Genomic DNA, 27,817 nt, shown 5'->3' on the forward strand with positions numbered 1-27,817 from the left:
TTACGGTTTACCTAAAATCCACAAAGAAAATTGTCCGTTTAGACTAATTGTATTCTCTATAAATACTCCTTTATATCAGTTAGCACTTCACTTACACCAAATTATGAACAATTGTTTCCCTGTCTGTAATAGCTACATAGAAAATAGTTTCGAAATGGTTAACAAAATTTCAGATATTTACATCCATAATGACTACAAATTATTATCTTTTGATGTTATTTCACTTTTTACTAACGTACCTATCGATTTAGCTCTCGAGAGTGTTTCCAATAGATGGCAATATATTGAAAATAATTGCAATCTCCCTAAGTCTGAATTTTTAATTGGAGTAAGCCTCGTATTAAATTCTACGTATTTTACATTTAACAATGTTTTTTATCGACAATCCTTCGACACACCAATGGGTTCTCCTTTATCTTCTATCATAGCTGATATTGTACTGCAAGATTTAGAAAATAAAACTCTTCAACTACTAAAGTTTTGTCCACCCATATACATCAGATACGTGGATAATATAATATAATGGCTGCTCCATCGGATTCCATAGATCACACATTAAATTTATTTAATTTTTTTCACAAAAGAATCCAGTTTACTCTTGAAATTCAAGATAATAATAAAATTAATTTTCTCGACCTAACATTGATATTAAAAAATTACAACATATATAATGTGTATCATAAAAAAACATTTTCTGGTAGATATCTGAACTTCCTTTCTCAACACCCTATGAGTCAAAAACGAGGTACAATAATGGGGTTGGTGGATCGAGCCTTCTTATTATCAAATCCAGAATTTTACAAAGAAAATTTAGAGTTAGTAATCAAAATATTACTCGAAAATAACTATCCTCTGAAATTGATTTTTGACACAATGAACCAAAGACTAAAACATTTAATAGAACAACGGAAAATTCTTACAAACAAGAATGACCAAAATTTAAAGGTCTCGTATTTCTGCATCCCATTCTTACCGACACTCACTGAACAATATAGAAACATCATTAAAGATATGAATGTTAAACTCTCTTTTTATAGTCTTAACAAATTGAATAAATATATTAAAGTACATAGAGATCCTATTTCTAAGTGTTCAAATACCATTGTTATATATAAGATAGACTGTAAAGATTGTAATGCATTGTATGTTGGTCAGACTAGTAGGAAATTATCTACTAGAATATCAGAATATCGATCTAATATACATAGAAACGTAAAAGAATCTGTAATCACTGACCATAGATTAAAACATAATCATAAATTTAGTTGGGACGATGTAGAAATACTTGACAAAGAATCACAATATAACAAAAGATTGATTTCAGAGATGATATTCATAAAAAGGCAAAATAACAGTCTTAATTTACAAACAGATATTGATGGCTTGCCAATAATTTATGACAATATAATACATAGACTACCTAAGATATGAAAGTTAAAAAACATAAACAACTAACTATTTTCTCCGTTGTGTGGTTGTCTCTTTAAAAGATAAAAATCATTCGTTATTGTAACCTCGAGCAATCAACATCTGAAAGCCTTCACGTCACAATATAATATCTTACTCGATTTAATTGTAAGTCTATTTTTATTAATTTACTTATCTTTTAATGCTAATTTTTCGTATACAATGATTTTATAGACATATTAACAATTGCTGTTATCGAGATTCGCAACCGACCTCCTAACCGAACAATTAGCGAGAGATCTGTTTCGCGACAATTACATAGAATGATGATTCGAGGAATAGAATATATAAAAATGCGTTGATTTCGTTTTAAAAAAAAAATAGCTTGACGTAGTTTTATGCGAATAACTGTGTTTCTGTATAGTTTTATTATATTTACAGTTATGAATAATTGATTGTTAATTTTAATTAATCTTTAATTTTAAATGATGCGCTGAAGAAGGTTGAAAAAGGCAACCGAAACGTTCGAATTTATTTCTGTCTAATATTTTATGTTATAAATCTTTTTCCACAAATAAATATTAATGAAATAACTTAATTAGCTCTTATTGCCTTTTATATGTATATTTAGACAAGTTACATTTACGACAAACTACTCAAGAAATCTATTCATTACCTGAGACAGTATATATATATAGTGAAGATTCAACCAGTTATTGAAGGCAAAAGGAACATCTGCCCTTCTTGGAATTAGTAAAAAAATGAAGCATTTGCTTTCCTTTTGAGTAAACAATGGAATTTATTTGCATATTTGCATGTTTACATTATATTTTTTTAATATAAATTCCAAATATAAATTTTTTTTCGTTTCCGCGACTTCTTCCCCGGCCTCTTTTATTCCGCTCTCTTTCACGTAGAGGTAGTTGTGGTGGCGATTGTAATGAGGAGGGTGGTGGTGGTGGTGATGCTTGTGGTACATTGGTGGTGGTGCACTGGTAGTGCACTGGCGGTGGCACAGATTGTTGTAGCCGTCGCTCGCGGCGACGTTGGCGGCACCGCCTTCTTCGCTCTGATTGAGGCAACTGTACAAAAAATAATTATTTTAAAAAATAATTTTTATATTATTATTTTAATTTTTATTATTTTTATTCTTTTATTTTTAATAATTTAATTAAATTTAATAATTTTAATATGTATAAAATTAATTAAACCATTCGAGTAAATATTACATTAATTATATTAACAAATAATAAGATGCAATTTAATTCGACCAAAAACTGGCTATTGATTTATTGAAAATAAGTACACACTACGTTTTAACCCACATTGTGGTCCTTCTCAAGTGCTAGAATACAAAAATACATAATTTGGCAAGCGAAATTAACATTACATTAACACTAAATTTGATCTGTAATACATACTTGTTCTTATTCAGCAATTACATTAATTAAAAATAGAAACATGAAAGTTCTCCTGTCATATCGACAATCTATTAGCTACTGTAGACTAGTATTATGTTTTTTAAATCATTTAAATAATGTTGTCATAAATAGAGGACTAAGGTTATCAGTGCCTATTTGTAAATTAATTTTATTTAAATTAATACAATTGTCGCTCGTATATTGAAAACAAAGTGATAAATATAAGGCCAACTTATCGAGCTGAATATTCGAGATGTTCAGTCAACTACCATTTATTACATGTATAAATTATAAAACTACAGTCATTATATTAAAACTAACGCAAATTACAATCATTCTATAAACGTTTCGACCGCACGCGGTCTTCTTCAGTATAATTATTGAAATATAAATTCTTACAATTCACATAATATCGAAATTTAATTATAGTTATTCAGAATCAAGAGTTTTTGAGCAATTAACGCGTGTTTCAATCCGTCCTGTCCAACAATGTTCGCCTCGATATGATCCCTGATTTTGTTCAGATCTCGGATAGTTTCATCGTTAATATGCGAGAAATTAACCCGTTCCGTAGGCGCTGCGATTAATAAAAAATTACCGATCAACGTATGTCCAAATTATAATATGTATCCCCTACAATTGGTAGTATGCTTACCTATCATCGTTCTTCTTGACAATTTTGCTACTTATTATCAGTTATTAAGGATGACACATAACAAACCAACAATACAGAAAGACAGCTCATTTTAAACTCTACTTGATCGGAGAGCGTGCGTGTTTATATATGATCTAATATCTATGTTTTACTCGTTAATGTCCTATTTGTCCTATTATTATTTCTTGTTCGCTAATATATCCAAAATATCAAAATACGACTCGCTAAGTAACTCAGTATCTTTGTTTAAATTTAGTCCATTTTTTTGTTCCTTGATATGTAGCATCTCAGAAATGAGTCTTTTATAATAATTATTTTCGTTGTCCATGATCTTAACATTGTCCCAATTAAAAGTATGATGTTCATTTATTATGTGTTCAGAAATTACTGAATGTTTCGTTGAGTCCAATCTAATATTATTTTTATGTTCTTTCATTCGCGTCTGCAATTGCCTCTTTGTTTGGCCTACATAAGATGCATTACAATTATTGCAACTGATCTTATAAACCACATTCGAATTGCATGGATGTTTAGTTTTATCTTTCTGCGCTTTAATAATATTATTCAGTTTGTTGAGACATCTATACCCTACCATACAATTTTTATTTTTTACCGAGGAAACAATCATTTCTGAGATCCCATCTATATACGGAATGACAAAGAATTTTTTATTGACCGAGTCTTTACCTATACTTTTTGTTCTTTTTATGTTGGCCTGTCTCTCTATAATGCTCCCCTTAGATATGATGTGTTCTATCCGATGATTAATTTTGTTAAAAATCAGATCAAGAGGGTAACCATTGCTTCTGAGTATATTAATAATTAACTCCAAATTTTTATTAAAAAATAGTGGATGTGATAGCAATAGACATCTGTCTACAAGGTTATATATTATTCCAATTTTGTGGCATAATGGGTGGTTTGAATAAAATGATAACGTCCTTCCTGAGAAGGTTTCTTTTTGATACCAGTCTATATATATTTTGTTATTAATAATTTTAAGTGATAAATCTAAGAAATTCAAGCTATGGTTAACCTCTTGTTCGACCGTGAATTTAAGTCTTTCATGATAGTTGTTAAAATTATTCACAATCTGAGTCATATTAGTCATAGAGGTGGCCACTATTATGTCATCCACATAACGAAAATAAAACAAACATTCCAAATTCAACGCTTTGAGAACTGTATCCTCAAGATCTTGCATAACCAGGTCTGCAATAATTGGTGATAACGGTGACCCCATAGGGGTCCCAAACGTCTGTTTATAAATTATGTCATCAAATGTAAAATATGTAGAAGTCAATATGAATTTTATACCCCCCAAAAATTCGTTTTTCGGTATTTTAGTATTTATTCCAATGTAATCCCATCTATCGTTAATACCGTCAATCGCAAGATCCAGAGGAACGTTCGTAAACAAAGACACCACATCCAAGGAAAACATCCTATCATTCTCATCAATCTTTTTACCAGACAATATGCTGTACAAATCAAAACTATTATTAATATGACTTTTCGCTTTGGGTAGGCTAGTTCGTAAGGTGTTTTGTAAAAACGAAGCCAGCGAGTATAGAGCTGTATCAACCGATGAAACTATGATTCTAACTGGATAGTTTTCCTTATGGATTTTAGGTAATCCATACGCTTTTGGAAGGAGAGAATCACTACAACGTAATTTATAATATTCGTTTTTTGAAATATAATCTTCCTTAAGCCATCTCTTCAACAAATCATTCAAATCGTTCTCTATTTTTTTGCACGGATTTTTTTTAACAATAGTGTAAGTGTTGACATCTTTTAAAACGTTTTCCATTTTGTTAATATAATGAGATCTTTCCATTGCCACCGTAGCATTACCCTTGTCCGCGCGTGTGAATAGAACATTCGGATTGTCTTTACAAAATTTTATTAAATCTCTGTGTGCACCAAGTAATTTTTGTTGACTTACGTCATTTTTATCCTTCGTGTTCAGAAGTTGTGCAAATTTTGGAACCGCGATATTTCTGATCGTTGTGAGATTATTAATATTATTTCGTTTGCTATTACTCTCTATGTCCTTGATGAATTCATGTATCGCTGTTTTTTTACTAATATTCGGAAGACAGAATTTATCACCCATTTGCAACAGATTAGAAACGTTAGGCGGAATGTCTGTGTTGGAAAGATTAACAAACCATTTTTTATTAGTATTTTCCAAAGGGTTAATTGTATCATTGAGAAATTTATTGGCTTCTATGTGTATATTGATCTCCTTGGCATCATTAGTGATTGCCCTGAGAGAATTTTGTGATATTTTCGTCGGTTGTGAAGTTTCAAAATGTAAAGAACAATATATATCTATAGGTTTGATGCTGTTGATATACTTATAGTGTTGTTTTCTCTTAAGCCAATTGAATTTCTTTTCGTGTGCAGTAACCAATCTGTTGTGGCAATTTTTAAAAGCAATGTTATGATGTTCGAAAATTCTATTCCACGCGAGTACAGGTAAACGATTAAATAACCCGCTGGTGAGATGAAAAATCCTATTTTGTAATGACTCTACCTGTCTATGCAAATCAAAGATTTCAATGCTCATCGCATTTGTTTTGAATTTGTACAACATACTATCTAGTCTTCTGATCGATCTGTGATGAAAAACGTTAAATCTAATGCGGCAAAAACCTTCTAAATGTGTAGGAAAAATATCGCCATTTTTACAATTTCTTAAAAATTCCAATTTTGCTCTCGCTCTTATTAACAAGTAATTCGCATTAATCCATTGTTTAAAATAATCTGCGGTTATTCTTCCAAAAACTCTATGAATAAAATTAAAATTAAAATAGTAATCAGTCCGTTTTGTGTTAAATTGACGCATTGTAAGGCCAGCGTATATTAAAAATAAATTAATACAATTGTCGCTCGTATATTGAAAACAAAGTTATAAATATAAGGCCAACTTATCGAGCTGAATATTCGAAATGTTCAGTCAACTACCATTTATTACATGTATAAATTATAAAGCTACAGTCATTATATTAAAACTAACGCAAATTACAATCATTCTATATTTAGAATGATTGTAATTTGCGTTAGTTTTAATATAATGACTGTAGTTTTATAATTTATACATGTAATAAATGGTAGTTGACTGAACATCTCGAATATTCAGCTCGATAAGTTGGCCTTATATTTATCACTTTGTTTTCAATATACGAGCGACAATTGTATTAATTTATTTTTAATATACGCTGGCCTTACAATGCGTCAATTTAACACAAAACGGACTGATTACTATTTTAATTTTAATTTTATTCATAGAGTTTTTGGAAGAATAACCGCAGATTATTTTAAACAATGGATTAATGCGAATTACTTGTTAATAAGAGCGAGAGCAAAATTGGAATTTTTAAGAAATTGTAAAAATGGCGATATTTTTCCTACACATTTAGAAGGTTTTTGCCGCATTAGATTTAACGTTTTTCATCACAGATCGATCAGAAGACTAGATAGTATGTTGTACAAATTCAAAACAAATGCGATGAGCATTGAAATCTTTGATTTGCATAGACAGGTAGAGTCATTACAAAATAGGATTTTTCATCTCACCAGCGGGTTATTTAATCGTTTACCTGTACTCGCGTGGAATAGAATTTTCGAACATCATAACATTGCTTTTAAAAATTGCCACAACAGATTGGTTACTGCACACGAAAAGAAATTCAATTGGCTTAAGAGAAAACAACACTATAAGTATATCAACAGCATCAAACCTATAGATATATATTGTTCTTTACATTTTGAAACTTCACAACCGACGAAAATATCACAAAATTCTCTCAGGGCAATCACTAATGATGCCAAGGAGATCAATATACACATAGAAGCCAATAAATTTCTCAATGATACAATTAACCCTTTGGAAAATACTAATAAAAAATGGTTTGTTAATCTTTCCAACACAGACATTCCGCCTAACGTTTCTAATCTGTTGCAAATGGGTGATAAATTCTGTCTTCCGAATATTAGTAAAAAAACAGCGATACATGAATTCATCAAGGACATAGAGAGTAATAGCAAACGAAATAATATTAATAATCTCACAACGATCAGAAATATCGCGGTTCCAAAATTTGCACAACTTCTGAACACGAAGGATAAAAATGACGTAAGTCAACAAAAATTACTTGGTGCACACAGAGATTTAATAAAATTTTGTAAAGACAATCCGAATGTTCTATTCACACGCGCGGACAAGGGTAATGCTACGGTGGCAATGGAAAGATCTCATTATATTAACAAAATGGAAAACGTTTTAAAAGATGTCAACACTTACACTATTGTTAAAAAAAATCCGTGCAAAAAAATAGAGAACGATTTGAATGATTTGTTGAAGAGATGGCTTAAGGAAGATTATATTTCAAAAAACGAATATTATAAATTACGTTGTAGTGATTCTCTCCTTCCAAAAGCGTATGGATTACCTAAAATCCATAAGGAAAACTATCCAGTTAGAATCATAGTTTCATCGGTTGATACAGCTCTATACTCGCTGGCTTCGTTTTTACAAAACACCTTACGAACTAGCCTACCCAAAGCGAAAAGTCATATTAATAATAGTTTTGATTTGTACAGCATATTGTCTGGTAAAAAGATTGATGAGAATGATAGGATGTTTTCCTTGGATGTGGTGTCTTTGTTTACGAACGTTCCTCTGGATCTTGCGATTGACGGTATTAACGATAGATGGGATTACATTGGAATAAATACTAAAATACCGAAAAACGAATTTTTGGGGGGTATAAAATTCATATTGACTTCTACATATTTTACATTTGATGACATAATTTATAAACAGACGTTTGGGACCCCTATGGGGTCACCGTTATCACCAATTATTGCAGACCTGGTTATGCAAGATCTTGAGGATACAGTTCTCAAAGCGTTGAATTTGGAATGTTTGTTTTATTTTCGTTATGTGGATGACATAATAGTGGCCACCTCTATGACTAATATGACTCACATTGTGAATAATTTTAACAACTATCATGAAAGACTTAAATTCACGGTGGAACAAGAGGTTAACCATAGCTTGAATTTCTTAGATTTATCACTTAAAATTATTAATAACAAAATATATATAGACTGGTATCAAAAAGAAACCTTCTCAGGAAGGACGTTATCATTTTATTCAAACCACCCATTATGCCACAAAATTGGAATAATATATAACCTTGTAGACAGATGTCTATTGCTATCACATCCACTATTTTTTAATAAAAATTTGGAGTTAATTATTAATATACTCAGAAGCAATGGTTACCCTCTTGATCTGATTTTTAACAAAATTAATCATCGGATAGAACACATCATATCTAAGGGGAGCATTATAGAGAGACAGGCCAACATAGAAAGAACAAAAAGTATAGGAAATGACTCGGTCAATAAAAAATTCTTTGTCATTCCGTATATAGATGGGATCTCAGAAATGATTGTTTCCTCGGTAAAAAATAAAAATTGTATGGTAGGGTATAGATGTCTCAACAAACTGGATAATATTATTAAAGCGCAGAAAGATAAAACTAAACATCCATGCAATTCGAATGTGGTTTATAAGATCAGTTGCAATAATTGTAATGCATCTTATGTAGGCCAAACAAAGAGGCAATTGCAGACGCGAATGAAAGAACATAAAAATAATATTAGATTGGACTCAACGAAACATTCAGTAATTTCTGAACACATAATAAATGAACATCATACTTTTAATTGGGACAATGTTAAGATCATGGACAACGAAAATAATTATTATAAAAGACTCATTTCTGAGATGCTACATATCAAGGAACAAAAAAATGGACTAAATTTAAACAAAGATACTGAGTTACTTAGCGAGTCGTATTTTGATATTTTGGATATATTAGCGAACAAGAAATAATAATAGGACAAATAGGACATTAACGAGTAAAACATAGATATTAGATCATATATAAACACGCACGCTCTCCGATCAAGTAGAGTTTAAAATGAGCTGTCTTTCTGTATTGTTGGTTTGTTATGTGTCATCCTTAATAACTGTTAATAAGTAGCAAAATTGTCAAGAAGAACGATGATAGGTAAGCATACTACCAATTGTAGGGGATACATATTATAATTTGGACATACGTTGATCGGTAATTTTTTATTAATCGCAGCGCCTACGGAACGGGTTAATTTCTCGCATATTAACGATGAAACTATCCGAGATCTGAACAAAATCAGGGATCATATCGAGGCGAACATTGTTGGACAGGACGGATTGAAACACGCGTTAATTGCTCAAAAACTCTTGATTCTGAATAACTATAATTAAATTTCGATATTATGTGAATTGTAAGAATTTATATTTCAATAATTATACTGAAGAAGACCGCGTGCGGTCGAAACGTTTATAGAATGATTGTAATTTGCGTTAGTTTTAATATAATGACTGTAGTTTTATAATTTATACATGTAATAAATGGTAGTTGACTGAACATCTCGAATATTCAGCTCGATAAGTTGGCCTTATATTTATCACTTTGTTTTTAATTTTATTTGTTTGTCTTTTTATGTAGAACATTTCAGTGATCTCTCTTTTTCGTCTATTTTTCTCGGTATGTAAAATACATGGCTCAAGCCATCGGAAGTCATGATTGCATTCGGTTCTATGTTTACTGACCACCGAGTGGCTTGTTTCATGTCTTTTTATATTATTCTGATGTTCTTTTACTCTAGTAATCAAATGTCTTTTTGTTTGTCCTATATACGACGCGTCACAATCATTACATTCTAGTCTGTATACTACATTCGTTTTGTTCATCTTCGATAATACATCTTTACCACGTTTAATTAGCGTGTTTAATTTTTTTGAATCTTATAAATGTGGGATCTGCGAAAAAGAATCGGGTGACTAGACCGGGACTCTAACCCGGAACCTTCCGCTTGCCGAGCGACTGCTCTAACCATTAAGCAACCTAGGCCCTCTGCCCAACCTTCTCCGCATCACCCACTCATGCGTTATGGAGGAGTCCCGATACTACTCTCGGCCGTCCTGCATTGACATTCGTCCTCGAATGTCGCCACGCGCTAGTGCCACTGGGCTTTTGGGCCTCTTTCCCACCCCCAGCCAACACCCGCAAACCGTCTCTTAACTCGTTTTGCCTCGTGTAGACCGAATCCTGCCTCTATCCCACTTAAATTATTTTTAATCCTTTTTTCTTAACAGTTTTAGAAATGTTATCCATCAGATTATTGATATACGGTAACATAATATGTGAAGACATGTCAAATTTTTTATTGTTATTTTCATCTCTCTTGTTGTCAAAACTATTAGTAATATTATTAAAATAAGTTATAAATTAAAAGGCCAACTTAACGAGCTAATTAATTAGGTGTTAACAATTTATTCTACGTCATGAAATTAATACAAATGATAATTAGTAAACATTTCAACTGTACGACAGTCTTTATCAATACAAATATCGCTTTGCTAACATATCCATAAATCAAATAATTTGGAAAGACAGAACTTATATCATACATGTAAAATATATAGACTTATAATATGAAAAACGCAGTATAACACATTATAATTGTTGGCTTGAATTACGAATATTGATCATTCAAATTAGTCGTTAAAGAGCCTAACCCCGAACATCAGATTTCTGTAGTTCTTTTTAAATAAACGTCTGATTTTGTAATCCATGATGTAATAATGATATGTAATGAGTTGTGAAATAATTAATGTGCTAGCCTGAATATTGGATATTTGATTTTTAAATTAATAGTGATCACTTACATCTATGTCGAGACGATAAAAATTCTTTAAAATATTTCTTGTTAAAAAACATTATAAACAATGTATACTTTGTAAGAAGCAAATTCAATATCTATAAATTACAATGTCAGAACGCTGTATATATACCGCTGTATAAGTAATATTATTAATTACATGTAATCTTTTTTTAATATGTTTTTTAATAACATGAAATGGAAAATTATTATTGGTTAGAATGTCTTTAAAATAATTTAAATTATGTCATTATAAAATTTATTGTCAGACAGTAGAATGGCTCTATTGACTAAGTTGTTAATGCAATTAATTTTATATTTAAGTAGGTGCGCGGAAAGAAAATTGATATATCTTTCCGAAAAAGTGGGCTTCCTATACCAATTAGTGATCAATCTCCCATCATTACATCTGATGACACTCGTGTCAAGAAAGTTTAAACAATTGTCTTTTTCAATTTCATAAGCGAATTTTAGGCGATGGTGGTACGCATTAAAAACTGATAACATTTCATTAACCTTAGAGCGTGTTAAAATCGTGAAGATGTCGTCAACGTATCTGTAGTACACGGATACATTGAAAGTCAATGAATTTAAATGAAATATCGATGGCAATCGGAGCCTGTGCGGATGTCATGCACAAAATTAATAAATTGAAATGAGATCTCAAATAAAGCTCATTTATTAAATTCTAAACGTTTCGACCCATTTTGGGTCTTCTTCAGTAGCTACAACATACAAAAAATTCAAGAAATCAAAAATAGTCGTTACAATTATAAAAATATAAACCTCATATACATACAATCCGCAAAACAAATTAAATGTTATTCTCCTCCCTATTCACACTGTCCGGCCGTCGGAGTGTCTCCCTAACGGTGACCATCGTCAGGAAGGAAGCAGAGCACATAAGTGACTCCCTTACCAACACTAATCAAAGTCACAACAACATTATATAAATGGTAGTAATTTAATCAACCAACTCTGGCTATTTAATAATCTTTATTTAATATTTACGACGTTTCGGCCATGGGTTTCGGCCCTTATCAAGTGCTACAAATTATAATAACGACAATTATTAGAAAATTAAAAAATTAATTAAAAAGTAACTGAGTAACAATAAATATTTCCACACATTAATATGTATCCTACCTAAAACACAACTTTCTATATAGAAACTTAATTTCTGATCTTAAAATGTGACATGATATAATGTGAAACAATTAACTATATTATTGTGTTGGTTTCAAGTTCTTTATATACTCATTACTTCGATCAAACTAAACGACCTTTATTAGTTTATCGTAAACAATATTTAGATTATCCGTGTCTTTTTGTAAATTGATTGTGTTGTCAAATTTTTTGATAAAAAACATCTCCGCGATTTCTCTTTTTTGTACATATTTCTCATGATGTAAAATTTCAGGAGCGGACCAATCAAAATCATGACCATTATCGAATTTATGATTACTAATGACTGAATAATTACTATTGTGTACCTTAATGTTATTAAAATGTTATTAAAACTGAGATTAACGCAACATCACACCGGTCTTATTTAAAATTAATAGTTAAAAAATAAAAGAGGAACACTTTAACTATTAATTTTAAATAAGACCGGTGTGATGTTGCGTTAATCTCAGTTTAATTAATGGGTATGTTTATAATATTTATATTTATATTATTAACTTAACATTTAGATAGTTTCTTGTATGTTTCAACATTGGTAAAAACGATTGTGTAATATTATGTTATAGAATTTTCACTTGATAAGGACCACAACCAAATGGTCGAAACGTCGTGAAAAAATTAAATAAAATTGCTAGTTATGTCGAAATCAAGTTTGCCAAGTTTATTTTCACCACTAGCGTCCAATATTAATTTTGATTGATATATGAAATAATATTTTAAAAAATTACTTACTGCTTGTCGTGCGTTAAGCATTACAACAATGCATCCAGGCCTGGGCGGTAAGCCGTACATCGGTAGGCCGTGCACTGGTAGGCCGTGCGTCGGTAGACTATGCACCGGCACCGGTAGGCCGTGCACCGGCATCGGTAGGTCGTGCAGCACAGCAATCTCTCCTTCTGGCACGTGCTTACCCGGCACGTGCTCAACCGGCACGGGTAGTCCCAGTGACGGTAGCGGTATTGCTGCAAAAAATATTTTATTATATATATATATATATATATATATATATATATATATATACAGGGTGATTCAAAACAACCGTTTGTCCTTAAAATGTCGTAATCCTGACTCAATTCTAAGACGATTTTTCCTTTGCCAAAATTTTATCCGAAGCTTAGTTTTTGAAATATAAAAAGAAATAGTTAGCGAATTACAGCACGAGTACGGGCGGTAATCAGGAGCGGCGCACCACATTATCCGACGCGGGCGATTACGTGGGCGCTCGAAGCGATCAGCTGTTTGTTACACGCGGCGTTTTGTGTGTGTGTGTGTGTGTGCGTGTGTGTGTACGCGTATACACACACACACACACACACACACACACTCTCTCTCTCTCTCTCTCTCTCACTGATTCTTACCTTGTAGAGATGTTTGATGTCCTTTGACGAATAATTGTTGCCTGACTGGATACAATCCGATATTGACACACTGTGACACACTGCATAATGAAATCATTTTTTTGTAATAAATTCTATTGACACTTTGACTCACGCACTTGATTAAAAATTATTGTAATAAATAACTGATTACAAATTACAATACATAATCACAATCTGAGAGAATTTTCTCTTAGAATTTGCCTTGAAAATTGTGGTAATCGTAGGATAATATTGTATGGAAAAAATTTTATTAGAATTCCTCTAATTAATATTTATCACATTCAAAATAATAATATCTATCACAATAAAATATGAAACATGTTTTATTAATTTTACTAAACCGTAAAGTAAAATTAATGAAATATATTTTATATTTTATTGTGATAAATATTATTATTTTGAATGTGATAATTATTAATCAGAGAAATTCTAATAAAATTCTTTCCATATTATATTCTCTTACAATTACTATAACTTTTAGGGTAAATTCTAAGAGAAAATTCTCTCAGTGTTTTGATTAATTATTAAAAATTACTTGTAAAAACGCGCGGCGCGCACAGCACACGTTACTCGATGCGGACGGCAATAGTTTACACGGCAAGGACACGACAATCATAATCACAATCTAAGAGAATTTTCTCTTAGAATTTGTAACGGGGCTCCTTTCCCGACGCCACGGATCGGCTCGTCGGTGCCAGGATTCGGGAAGAGGGGGGAGACTCAGGTTCGCAATAACCACGCCAATCGTTCTGGTAAAAACAGAGTTTATTGAAGCCGCCCTGCAAGAGTTGGCTTATTATCTAGTCTACGCGTACAGAGGAGAATCGCAGGAAGTGCGGACCGCGACCAACTTATACGGACGCGGACACGATTTATAACTAAGGAATACAAGGAATGCAACGGACGAAGCGTGACCAAGTCATACGAACATGGACACGCCTTGGAACTAAGGTTTACAAATGATAACGCGACGGACGAAACGCGACCAAATCATACGGACGCGGACACGTCTTATAACTAAGGTTTACAAATGATAACGCGACGGACGAAACGCGACCAAATCATACGGACGCGGGCACGACTTATAACTAAAGGTTTACAAATAATAACGCGACGGACGAAACGCGACCAAATCATACGGACGCGGACACGACTTATAACTAAGATAGTAGCGTGGCGGACGAAATTTACCCAACGCGGCGTGGATACGAGCGCCCTAAAAAGGGCGAGCTCCGTAAACCGCCTGGCGCCCTGAGAAGGGCGAGCTCCGCAAGATGTCGGTGGCTCTCGGAGGATCCGGTGACCGAGGAAACTCGGCCTTTCCGACGAGAACGCTCGTCGGCCGGGGTGATGTTTGGAGTGGATCCGGTGCCCGAGGACGCTCGGCCTGCCCGACGAGAACGCTCGTCGACCGGGGCGATGTTCGGAGAGGATCCGGAGACCGAGAATGCTCGGCCTGCCCGACGAGAACGCTCGTCGACCGGGGTGCTGTTCGGAGAGGATCCGGTGACCGAGGACGCTCGGCCTACCCGACGAGAACGCTCGTCGACCGGGGTGATGTTCGGAGAGGATCCGGAGACCGAGAATGCTCGGCCTGCCCGACGAGAACGCTCGTCGACCGGGGTGTTGTTCGGAGAGGATCCGGTGACCGAGGACGCTCGGCCTGCCCGACGAGAACGCTCGTCGACCGGGGTGCTGTTCGGAGAGGATCCGGTGACCGAGGACGCTCGGCCTGCCCGACGAGACGCTCGTCGGCCGGGGTGATGTTCGGCGAGGATCCGGAGACCGAGAATGCTCGGCCTGCCCGACGAGAACGCTCGTCGACCGGGGTGCTGTTCGGAGAGGATCCGGTGACCGAGGACGCTCGGCCTACCCGACGAGAACGCTCGTCGGCCGGGGTGATGTTCGGAGGTGAGGAGTGGTCCTTGAGTACGCTCAAGAGACCAGGACGGGACTGGTGTCGAAGTCTCGGCTGCGCCGCTTTATATACCCGTCGGTCAGCCCCCTCCAACTAACTTGGAGTGGGGCGGTCCGGTCGGGTGGGGCGAAAAGGCAAATTCCCACGTGTTCGATGTGTGTGGTTCGATTTAAATTTTCACAAAAATCCTAATAAAAATATAATAAACAAAGGATATAAAACTACTATATATCATAAAAAAAAAATTGTTTAATTAATAAAATCAAAAAAAAAAATATTTTCTCTTTTTACTAATATAATAACAAATTTTATTACTAAAATAATAACAATTCTAAAAAAAATTAAAATAAATTTTACTTCTATGATAAATTTGAAAACTGATCGTATTGGCCCCAAATTATTGAAAAAATCGAATTAGAAAAATTCATCCCATAAAAATTAAAAACTACCCTTATTATTTTAAAAAAAAACAATTATTAAAAAAATAGAATAAGTTAAAAAATAAATATTAGTAATGTAAGGAAATACAATCATATTAATTATTAAAAATAAATCTAATTTAGGACATAAATAAAAAAAAAATTATAATTAGATTTATATACATAAAAATAATTCTTTTTTTAAAAAAAATTTTAAATAGCATCATTTAAAAGGGTTAAATAATCCTACCCCAAAAAAATCATAAAAAAAAAGGTTTCAGGCCTGTTAAAAAAGGGGGATTAAAAAATTTTAAACGATCTAATAATAAATTTTTGGGGGGAAAAGAAACCCTTATGTTTTCAAGGTGCCTTTAAAGTAAACGAAAGTGATACGTAAGGGGTTATTTATCTAAATTAGTAATATATATTACCATGAAAAAGTAACTGTGATATTTTATTCAAGGTGCAAGTTCACATTGAATATACATACATATAAGTAAAACTGATTACAATTTGATTCTAGAAAATAAGTGCGATATGTTTATTCTTAGTGCACAAAATATAATAGTCGTTTATAGAGATTTGATTTGAAATTCATACTAGCCCGTACAATGAAAAATAATTGCTCGTAATTCCAGAGTACCAATTTGTTAATGACTCAGAAAAATAACATGGCGGCCTGCTCTCAAAAACTTTCGATGGGTAGAATAAATAATTGAAATAAGAGTTGTGAAAATTGTATAAATTAAAAACCTCCAATCTGCTTCTTTAGTAAAACGGTAAGTAAAACGGTAGTAAACGGTGTATATTAAGTAAAATTTATAAATGTACAGTTCTCAGTCAACTTACAATAAAGTTATACGCAACTACAATAAAGTTATACTCAAATGTTGTAGTAATTTTCGGGGGGAAAACTTTCATTTTTCAAAAAGGCCCTCGAAAAAATAAAAAGTTTTTTTTAGAGCGGGGCCCCCATGTTTTTTTTTATCTTTTAAAAATTGGGTTTCCGGGAATTACAGAAAATTAAAATTTTTTTTGTACGGGCATATAAATTTTTAAATCCCAAAACTCAAAAAAACGCCCCTTTTTAAAATTTTTTTTCACTAAAAATAACAATTTGCACTTTTTTCCCCAGAATTTAAAAATTTTTAAAACAGTTTTACTTATATGTAGGGAACCAAAGGGAATTTTTTCCTTGAAAAAAAAATCCCCTTTCCCCTTTTCCCCTGGTAATTTTTTATTACTAAATTTGATAATATCTTTTTTACGTACCTTTATTTTCTTTTTAAACGGGAAAACCTTGAAACCCCAAAATATTAAAATTTTTCTTGATAATTTATTATTGATCTTTAAAAATTTTTTGAGTCCCTTTTTTTTGAACTGGCCTCCCCTTTTCATTTTTTTAATTTTTTTTTTTGGGGTCCCCACTTTTTTTTTAAAGTACAATATAAAGGGGCAGTTTTTTGGGGAAATTCCCCAAGTTTAAAAAAATTAAAATTGTATTTTCGTTCCCCTTATCACATAACTTTGAAAAAGTAACAAATTTTATAAAAATACTTTTTCAAAAATTGAAATATATGGTAATATTGTACATATATAAAATATATAAATTAAAATTTTGGTCCCCAATATATTTTTTAATTTAATCAAAAAATGTAAATTTTTTAATTGTAAAATTTTTTAAACAAAAACTTGCACTTTTTTTTAAAATTAAAACCAGAATGAATTTAATTCTTTTAAAAAATATTAAAAAAAAAGAATAACCCCCTTTTCCATCCCCATTCTGTGGGAACAAAAACCAAAAAATTTTTTTTTCCCCTTCCTCTCCGTTTTAACGGGGCATAAAAATTTCTGTCTGATAATTTTTTTTGCGGGATTTTTGGGAAAAATGTATGAAGCGGGGCCCAAATTAGAAACTTATTTCACTCTTTAAAAATTCAGCGCTTACAGCATTTTTAAAAAAGCGCCATACCGCCGATTTTTTTTTTGGCCCTTTTTAGGGAAAAATTTTTAAAAAAGCGCTAGAACATTTGATGTTTTAAGTATTTTAAAACCCGGCAGCCTAAAAAACGCGCCTTTTTTAATTTTTTCTAAAACAATATGAAACCCCCTTTTGTCCCCCCTTTGGGCCTTTTTTTTTTAACACTTCCAAAATTTTTAGAGTATACCATTCCGATTTTGTGCCCCCCCCTAAAAAATACAAGTGTGGGACCACGATTTTTTTCTTCCCCTTTTTTTAATATAGCGCTTATTAGTTTTTATTTTTTTTAAAATTAAAAAGTATATTACTCGTCGGCACGGCTTAATTCCAATTTTTTGAAATTTTTTTTTAAAAAAAAAAACCTTTTTCAAAGTAAACCCTTGAGCGGGAAAAACTACGACAAAAATTTTTTATTCTTTTAAAAGGTTTTCTTTTTTTTCCCAAAAGGGGGGCCCCCTTACATTCTTTCCCCTGGCCGTTTTCTTTCCCATTTTAAAAATTTTTTAAAAATTTTAACCCCCTTTGAAAAAGTGACAAACCCTTTTTTTTTCCTTTTTAAAAGTCAATTTTTATATTCCCTTTTTAAAAAAATACTGCTTTCCAGCTTAGTTTACTTTAAAATTTCTTTTTTTTCGGGGCAACATGTTACGTGTTTAAAACGATTTTTTAAAAAAACCCCTTAAATTTTTGGAAAAACGTCGACATTAGGGGCCCAAAAAAATTTCCAAAAAATTTTGTTGTTTTTCGTTTTTCTTCGAAGCGTTTTCCGACAGATCTTCTAACCGCTTGAATGTTTGCAATATTACGTTCACCATACGCGCAGATAGCATCAGTCAATGCATTCGATGCTTTATTTTTTCAGTATTTGTTTGCCTAATACGTACGCAATGAAACGCCAATTGTAATATTACATTAGCGTAACCAAGAAACAGCATCGTTATTGCAAAGGCCATATATTTTCCACGTAACTATACTTTCTGGTCCTCACAATCATAATTCTGCACATCATCAATGATATTAGGGATAGCCCATCGACGATCGTACATGTTCACAACCTTTTCTCGGACGGATTGATTTGTGGCAGTTCGATTTGAATATAGATCTCAGTCGATTATATTCTACAATGGCTCTCGAGTTTGCTTTAACTGATGCTGGATTGAAATTTATCAAATGTAGGCCTTCCAATTTACTTACTCGTGACAAACCTACATAGGCTTGACCATCACTGAATACAGTCGTTCCTAAATCCATCATTGCATTGTTACATGTAATTCCTTCGATTATAAATAATTCGACATTCTTTAATTTGTCTCTCAAAGTTTTCAAGACCATGTCTGACAATTGCGTATATTTTGGTGTAGATTCATGACTAAAAGGGGAAGTTGAAACATTCTATGGATTGTCAAGCCATCGATATTGAATGCTGCGATACCCGTGGGAGCAGATATGGCAGTCGTTTTTTCCAAATTTATTCTGATCCAATGTTTAATCGTTTCAATTAGAAAACTTTTCCCTGTACCACCCTCGCCACTTACGTACAGTCGCAGAATCTGATTCTTATCTTGTAAAACTTGGCATACTCCATCAAAGACTCTTTTCTGGTCTTTGTTCAATTGCGACATCATTTGCGATAAATCAATCGGGTCGTCAATCTTACCAAAATCTTCCAGATCTTTCATCGCGTCGTCAGCTTCTATCGGATTACAATCCAGTTCATCGTCATCGGATTTGTCTCTGTCTGCTGTTTTCAGATCATTTTCGCGCTTCTCGATTAATTCAGCAACGTTCTCAAAAGCTTTCTGTATTTCTTCGAGCCTTTCGTGATATTTCATTACTTTCGTTAAAACAGACTCTGAATTCTTAAAGGCATCCGTGTAAGTCTCGAATGTACCTTTGAGTTTACTCAAATCTCTCCATGGTTTGAACAGAAGAAGCAGCGAGTAAAAGTATTTTTCGGGCTCAGTTTTTATATTAAATCGATAATGGTTAATTAAATAACCCTTTTTTCGTTTTTTTAAAAATAAACCCGATGCCAGTTTGTAACACTTGACTTCGTCATTATTTGACATCTGTTTCGTAATTTCTCAGAATCTGGCAAAATCGTACAAATTCAATGATTCTAATTCCTGAGGTCTATTTGGATAGTAATCATCGATGAGTGACGAACAGTAAATATTAGTAGAATTTTCATCCAGAGCTTAAATTTCATTAAATGTTTTAACTTTTCTATTTCTCACCTCATTAACATCGATCCATTTGACCATGGTATCATTATCCGTACCGTACAAGGGATTCCCTAATAGTGTATCCGCAGCTTCTAAAGCACCGCATTCTCTGTTATTTAATGAACGCATTGCAAAATTCCACAGTTTCGATGCCAAGGACTTATTCGAATCTATCACTTCAAAGTCTGTATTGCATTTTTCCGACTTTGTCGTGTATTTTGTTAAATATGAGTTTAAAAACTCTGATTTTTCTCTAATAAATTGTATGTCCATATTTCCCTTCCAGGCTAATTTGATAAACGGATTATAATCATTTATAAACCTTTCCGACTCCTTGCGAGGAAGATCGTACAATCTGCTCTTACTGCGTAAATTTTTTCTACCGACTATCGAAGTGATAACGTCTCTTAAAACGAAATTCCCAGTAACTGGCCGAGGAAAATCGAACCGACACTTTCTGTATATATTAGTTTCCGTTTTTTTCGTACGCATGCAATACGAGTTATGTTTATGATTCTGATCACTTATTACCGTATCGTACAACGTTGGCGAAACATTTTCATCTGGAATTTCACACGTTACGTACTTTTGAATAAACGTAGCAACTTCTTCATCCGGCGATTTTCCTAATACTGGAGCATCTTTTATCCAAATTATACAATGCATGTGCTGGATACTTCTACGTTGATATTCCAGTCGCCAGAAGTAATGAATAACCTTTCCTATAGGATTATCGGACGAACAAATAAAATCAATCATGGCTTTGAATTTTATGCACATGAATCTAGAAGTACTTACAGGATCGTATGCGATTAGTTCGTTGATGCCTAACTTCTCTTTATCGGGATTCATATCTCGTAAATATTCACCCAAATCGGACCATTTCCATTCACTAGGACTCAAAGTCAAAAACCACGTCGCTGGACCGTAATGCAAAGTCATGCATTTTACATTATTGGACGGTTGTCGCCAAAATTGATCCGTATTTCTCAATTTTGCGAAAATACTCATTAAATTCGATTCTAATTCGTAACCTTTCAATTCGTTCAAGTATCTACCAGCAGTGTATCTCTCTCGTGGGTTAGTAACCATCATCGTATAATAGATACCACTTTTCAACTGTCGGTAGTTAGCATCATTGAGAAGGAAGAACAGATACTGCAGATTCAACCTGAATCTACTATGTTTCGACATCAATCGTGTTCTAATAAATAAATATTCCGGCAATGCAAAGTTTCTATCTTCTCGTTGTCCATTGACACCATCAGGATATAAATCAGGGAAACACATGACATCCAGATATTTATAACGATTATCCATTGGAAAATCTTCAATTTTCACCATTTGATAAAGCTTCAATGCAGATTCGTTATCGATTCTTTTCGCGTGTATTGGGTATATTGTATACTGATCGTTAATATCCGAATGTTCAGTGATTTGTGTGAGAAAAGCCGTACGTTTTAAAACGGTTTGATCATCATTATTTTTGTTTTGCTGTACATTGTACAAATTCAATGCTGGTAATTCCTCAACCACCTCATTTATTTCGTCATTGTCGCTTTCCTCATCGACAATCCTATATTCTGTTTCCTGCAACTTATCCTTTAATAGATTATCAGATGACGCTGGAAGACGAATTTTTGAGTAATGAGGATTATTTTCTTTCAACCATTGTAAAGCCTTATACATTTTATTAATATCTACTAAATTTTCCCAAACCACTTTAGATTTCTTGGGTATACCTCGAACGAGAATGTGCAACTCGTGATTCAAATTTATAGGATCTTCCGGAGGACATACCTTATCCAATGTTTCTTGTAAAGGCAGAGGCAAATGAAATGTTCTACCTTTTCCTAAACAGAGTTCGATTATATAAGTTTCTTGATTTAAAATGTGCTATATTTAAATCATTTAATTATTTTTTTCGTTCAAGTACAATTAACAGCAAAAACTGCATATACGTAGGTATGTATTTGACTCTACTGCCATTACTTGAAACAAATACATTATTCGATATTAACAAATTGGAACTCTGGAATTACGAGTAATTATTTTTCATTGTACAGACTAGGTTTAAATTTTTGAGGACCTTCTTTTGAACATGGCTTGACCTTTTCATTTTTATGATTTTTTGAAGATAGGGTGAGAGAGGACGAATGAGGGTAAGAGAAGACGAGATAGGCGAAAGAGGGTGAAAGAGAACGAAAGAGGGTGAGAAAGGACGTACGAGGGTGAAAGAGGTGAGAGAGGGTGAGAGAGGACGAAAGAGGGTGAAAGAGGACGAAAGAGGGTGAGAGAGGACAAAAGAGTGTGAAAGAGGTCGAAAGAGGATGAGAGAGGGCAAAAGAGGGTGAGAAAGAATGAAAGAGGGTGAGAGAGGACGAAAGAGAGTGAAAAAAGGTGAAAGAGGACGAAAGAGGGTAAAAGAGGGTGAGAAAGAATGAAAGAGGGTGAGAGAGGACGAAAGAGAGTGAAAGAGGACGAAAGAGGGTGAAAGAGGACGAAAGAGGGTGAGAGGGAATGAAAGAGGGTGAAAGAGGGTGAGAGAGAATGAAAGAGGGTGAGGAGAGGACGAAAGAGGGTGAGAGAGAATGAAAGAGAGTAAAAGAGGACGAAAGAGGGTGAAAGAAAACGAAAGAGGGTGAGAGGGAATGAAAGAGGGTGAAAGAGGACGAAAGAGGGTGAAAGAGGCGAAAGATGGTGAAAAAAGACAAAAAAGGGTGAAAGAGGGTGAAAGAGGACGAAAGAGGGCGAAAGAGGGTGAAAGAGGACGAAAGAGGGTGAGGTAGGACGAAAGAGGGTGAAAGAGAACGAGAGAGGGTGAAAGAGGACGAAAGAGGGTGAAAGAGGACGAAAGAGAGTGAAAGAGGACGAAAGGGGGTGAGAGGGAATGAAAGAGGGTGAGAGGGAATGAAAGAGGGTGAGAGAGGACGAAAGAGGGTGAGAGAGGCGAAAGATGGTGAAAGAGGACGAAAGAGGATGAAAGAGGGTGAAAGAGGGTGAAAGAGGACGAAAGGGTGAGAGGGAATGAAAGAGGGTGAAAAAGGCGAAAGAGGGGTGGGGGTGGGAGTGGGGGTGGGGTTGGGGTAGGGGTGGGGCGGGATGTGGGAGGGAAAGGGGTGGGTGGAAGTTGAGGGAGGTGTGAGTGAAAGGTGAGAAGAGATTTATATATATATATAATCCTGATGACGTCAGCGGACGCGGACAGAGAAGAAGAAGAAGAAGAAGACGACGTTTCTTAATTTTTCATGAAAAACGTCACTTTTTGACCGCTTGTATCTCCGGAACGGCTTGACCGATTTTATTCCTTCTTGGCTCAAATTACTCGTGGCGATGCCGCCTTTCAGGTTATATTACGTGCAATTCAAAATTTTTTATATTTTAGTAGTTCTACACCCCCAAAAAATGGACTTTGATGGTGCAGGATAAGGAGACTTGTAGTGTCTTTTAAGGTCTTTTAGAGTTTGAACATGGCCGGAGACACTACCGCGTCTCCTGATAAATCCCACCTTATTAGGTTCTTTACGAATTTGTACATATCTTAAAATTTTTCGTTCCAATAAAGTTAAAAAAGCTACCCCAACTAATATAATTAACAACAAAATTAACAATCTTAATATATTTAACGCACTATAAAAATATAATCTTAAATTTTGACAAATTATTACTTGTATAACTTTTTTCTATTATACATCATTTAAATTCTAAATTTAATACACTTAAATTCTGCCAAAGTAATTTTATTTATTTACATATATTTAATCAATTAAATTTATTCATTAAAAAAATATAATTTAAAAAAAAGTCCTTTTGTACAAAATTTTCTTAATTTTATTATAGATAGAAACCGATCTGGCTTACACCGATCTGAACTCAAATCAAAATTTTATTAGTCGAACAGACTAAAATATTAAACTTCTTTATTTAATTTTTATTTTAATTCAACATCGAGGTCGCAATCATTTTTATTAATATGATCTTTCTAAAAATATTACGCTGTTATCCCTAAGGTAATTAATTTTTATAATAATTATTATAAAAAAAAAAATTTTTCTTAATTTAATAATCAATCCTTTATAAAAATTTCATTAATTAATGTTAAAATTATCTTTAAATTAAAGTTCATTTTATTTAATTATCCTCCCAATAAAATATAATAATTAAAATAAAATTTATTTCCTTAAATATATTTAAAAATTATATTAAATTCAATAGGGTCTTCTCGTTCCATAATTTCTTTTAAGAATTTTAACTTAAAATTTAAATTTTAAATCTACAAATTGAAACAGCTTTAATTTCATCAATTCTTTCATTCCAGTTTTCATTTAAAAAACAATTGATTATGCTATCTTTGCACAGTCAATATACTGCGGCTATTTAAAAATCACTGAGCAGAAATAATTTTAAATTATTATCAAAAAACCATGTTTTTGTTAAACAAGTGAATTAAAATTTTAATTTAATAAAATAAATTTGCCTAATTCTTTAATTATATATACATATATATTTTAAATTTAAAAATTTCTATATAATAAATATAAATATACTTATACTATCATTATTTATTAAAATACTTAATTTATTTAAAATATTTTTTTATTTAATTAAATCAAATTTTCAAATTATTATTATATATAAATTTGAATAATCCATTCCATAATAAATTATGAAATTTTTATAAAAAATTTTTAAAATATAAAATATTTTTCTATTTAAATCATTTATATTCATAAAATATTTTAATTACAATTTATAGTTAATCCCATAAATTTTTTACATAAATTTACTAATTAAATTTTATTATTTATTTAATTAATTTAAATTATTTATATATAAATTAAATTTATATAAAAAAAACTAGATATCATAAAAGTGGATTAAAATATCTTTTTTAAATGAATATTTAAAATAATTTTTATACATTAACTTTAATATTTCATTTAACTCATTTTATTCCGAGAAATTTAAATTATTCAATAAACAACAAAATTTAATAATCCCTGATACAAAAGGTACAATTAATAAAATTTACTTTTATTTAATTAATTAATTTATTTTAAATTTTTATTTACATTACTTATATTTATAATTTATTTAATTTTTTTTTAATACTTCAACAATTCAAAAACTAACTCTATTTAATTTTTTATTATAATTTTATTTAATTAAAATAATCACACACACAAATCATATTAAATTTTTCATAAATATTTAAATTTAATTTTTTTTAATTTTAATAAATCATATTAAATCATTAATCTCTTCAATGTAAATGAAATATTTTTAAATAAACTAAATTTCTTTTTATTTTAAATACATTTTTCAATATATTTACTTTGTTACGACTTTTTTACAAATTATAATTAATAAGAATGACGGGCAATTTGTACATAATTTAAATATAATTCAACTTATAAATTTTTATAAATTTACATTTAAATCCTTTTTAAATAATAAATTTAAATATTATTTACAAAAAAAAATATTTTTCAATATAACTCATCTTAATAATTCTACATTTTGATTTGAATTTAATTTATAATATAAATTTATAATTAAAATCTCTTAATTTAATTTTCAACAACAATATATAAAATATTTATATTAAGTTAGTCCATTTGTGGATTATCAAATTAATCAACAAGTTCCTCTAATATAATAAATTATCGCCAAATTTTTTATTTTTAATGCTTTACATTTAATATTTAATTAATTTTATTTTTATTTAAATAATAGGGTATCTAATCCTAATTTCTTTTTAAACTTAATTAAAAATAAATTTTCAAAAATAAATTTTTTTTATTAACTAAAATTATTACATTTCACTATAAATAAAATTAAAAAAAAAAACCTCCCAATCCTCTATTTCCTTCCAGAATTTTTCTTCCTTGTTTTTCAACCCTGCCACATTCCAAAAACCTATCTTCCATTCCTCTCTTACTTCTCCTTTTTCCTTTCTCTCTTGCTCCTTTCTTCTTTCCATCTCCGTCTCCCTTTCTCCCTCCTCCTTTCTCTTCTTACTACTCTTCTTCCCTTCTCCTTTCCTTCCTTCTTCTCTTCTCCCCTCTTCTATCCCTTTTTTTCCTCCATTCTTGTCTTCATGCCCCCCTCTTCTACCTCCATTTTCTCCATTCCTTCTCTAATTTCTCCTTTCCAGTTCTTGAGCACTCTTTCTTCCTCTTCCCATTTCCACCAAACATCATTGATTTTTATCCTACCGTAGCTTGTCCACACCTTGTTCCCTTTCCTCTTTTCTTCCTCCGCAATTTCCATTATTCTCCATTTCATCTTTCTTTCCTCCCATGTTAGGTCGTCCTCTCTCCTCACCCTCTTTCCTCTTAACAGACTCTTTTTTTCCATTACCTGTCTCTTTTATTCTCTGCTTCCTAGTCTTACAACCACCATTTCTCCTTCCTTTCCCTCCTTTCCTTTCAACCTTCTTATCCATTCTATTTCCGTTTTCGCTCCTATTTCTTTCATTATTTTCTCCACTCTTTCTTTTACATCTTCCTTCCCTTCTTCTATTCTTCTTATCACGATGTTATTCCTTCTTTCTTCTCTCTCTTTCCACTCTAACTTCTTTCCTATGTCTCTCATTTTCCCCATTATTGACTCACCTAACCCCTTACTCTTTCCTTCTCCCCCCTCTCTTTCTCTTTCTTCCTTTTTACTTCTCTTCTCTATTCTTGCCTCCAACTCTATCACCCTTTCCTCCAGTCTTTCTATCTTTTTTCCCATTTCTTTTCTTTCTTCTCTCCATTCCCCCTCCTTTTTCCATATTTCAATCTTCAATTTTCTTATTTCCTCATCCAACTTCTCAGTAATCTTCTTTCCTATCTCCTCCATCATCCTCTTTAACTCCTCCTTTTCTATCCCCCCTACTTCTCTGTTCAGCCTTTCTGTTTTTTTGCTCCTTCTCAGACTTCTTTCCTCTTCATCCTTATCCTCCTCTCCCCCTTCTTCCCTTTTCCTTTTCAAGAAATCCTCTATACATCCCATACTGCTCCTCTTCTCTTTCGCTAACTCATCTACTCTTCTCGGCCTCCCTGCCTTCTTTTTTACTTCCTCCTCATCTCCCTTCTTTCCCCCTTCCTCAACCATCCTATCTCTAGTAGTTTCTATCCTCCTATCTTTACTATTCTCTTCACTACCATTCTTTTCCTCCTTATTCATTTTTCTCTTATCTCTTTCTTTCTTTGATTCACTTACTCTATGTTCTAATTCGCTCCAACTCGCTAGTGAATTCCCTAGTGAATTAAACATATAGAAAATATCATTCAGGTTGAATATGAATTAAAAATGTATTTTATAAATAAATGAAATATTATATATATATAATATATATATATAAGTGTATATATATATATATATATAATATATATATATAAGTATATATATATATATATATATAAGTATATATATATATATATATATATATA

General features: G+C 32.4%; 1 protein-coding gene across 1 annotated transcript; it reads right to left on the reverse strand.

Annotated features, from left to right (window-relative positions):
• LOC146721562 (uncharacterized) lies at positions 1-27,551 on the reverse strand. Its single transcript, XM_085486616.1, has 4 exons — positions 27,371-27,551; positions 13,189-13,418; positions 2,285-2,489; positions 1-11 (listed from the first exon to the last, which is right to left on the reverse strand). The coding sequence occupies exons 1-4, from the start codon at positions 27,549-27,551 to the stop codon at positions 1-3; spliced, it is 627 nt and encodes a 208-aa protein (XP_085342742.1).
• Positions 27,552-27,817: the final 266 nt, after the last annotated feature.

Source organism: Nylanderia fulva, unplaced genomic scaffold (genome assembly GCF_048542155.1).
Source record: "Nylanderia fulva isolate GAGA-0341 unplaced genomic scaffold, ASM4854215v1 Scaffold452, whole genome shotgun sequence".
NCBI classification, from domain to species: Eukaryota; Metazoa; Arthropoda; class Insecta; order Hymenoptera; family Formicidae; genus Nylanderia; species Nylanderia fulva.

Bases quoted from the DNA above. Each gene is read 5' to 3' on its own strand.
- LOC146721562 (XM_085486616.1), bottom strand. From the start codon at position 27,551: ATGAATAAGGAGGAAAAGAATGGTAGTGAAGAGAATAGTAAAGATAGG. The intron at 13,419-27,370 runs GTATAGAGGATT...TATTTTTTGCAG, and splicing joins GAAGAGGAGCAGTATGGGAT to CAATACCGCTACCGTCACTG. The intron at 2,490-13,188 runs GTAAGTAATTTT...TTTTTTGTACAG, and splicing joins TGCTTAACGCACGACAAGCA to TTGCCTCAATCAGAGCGAAG.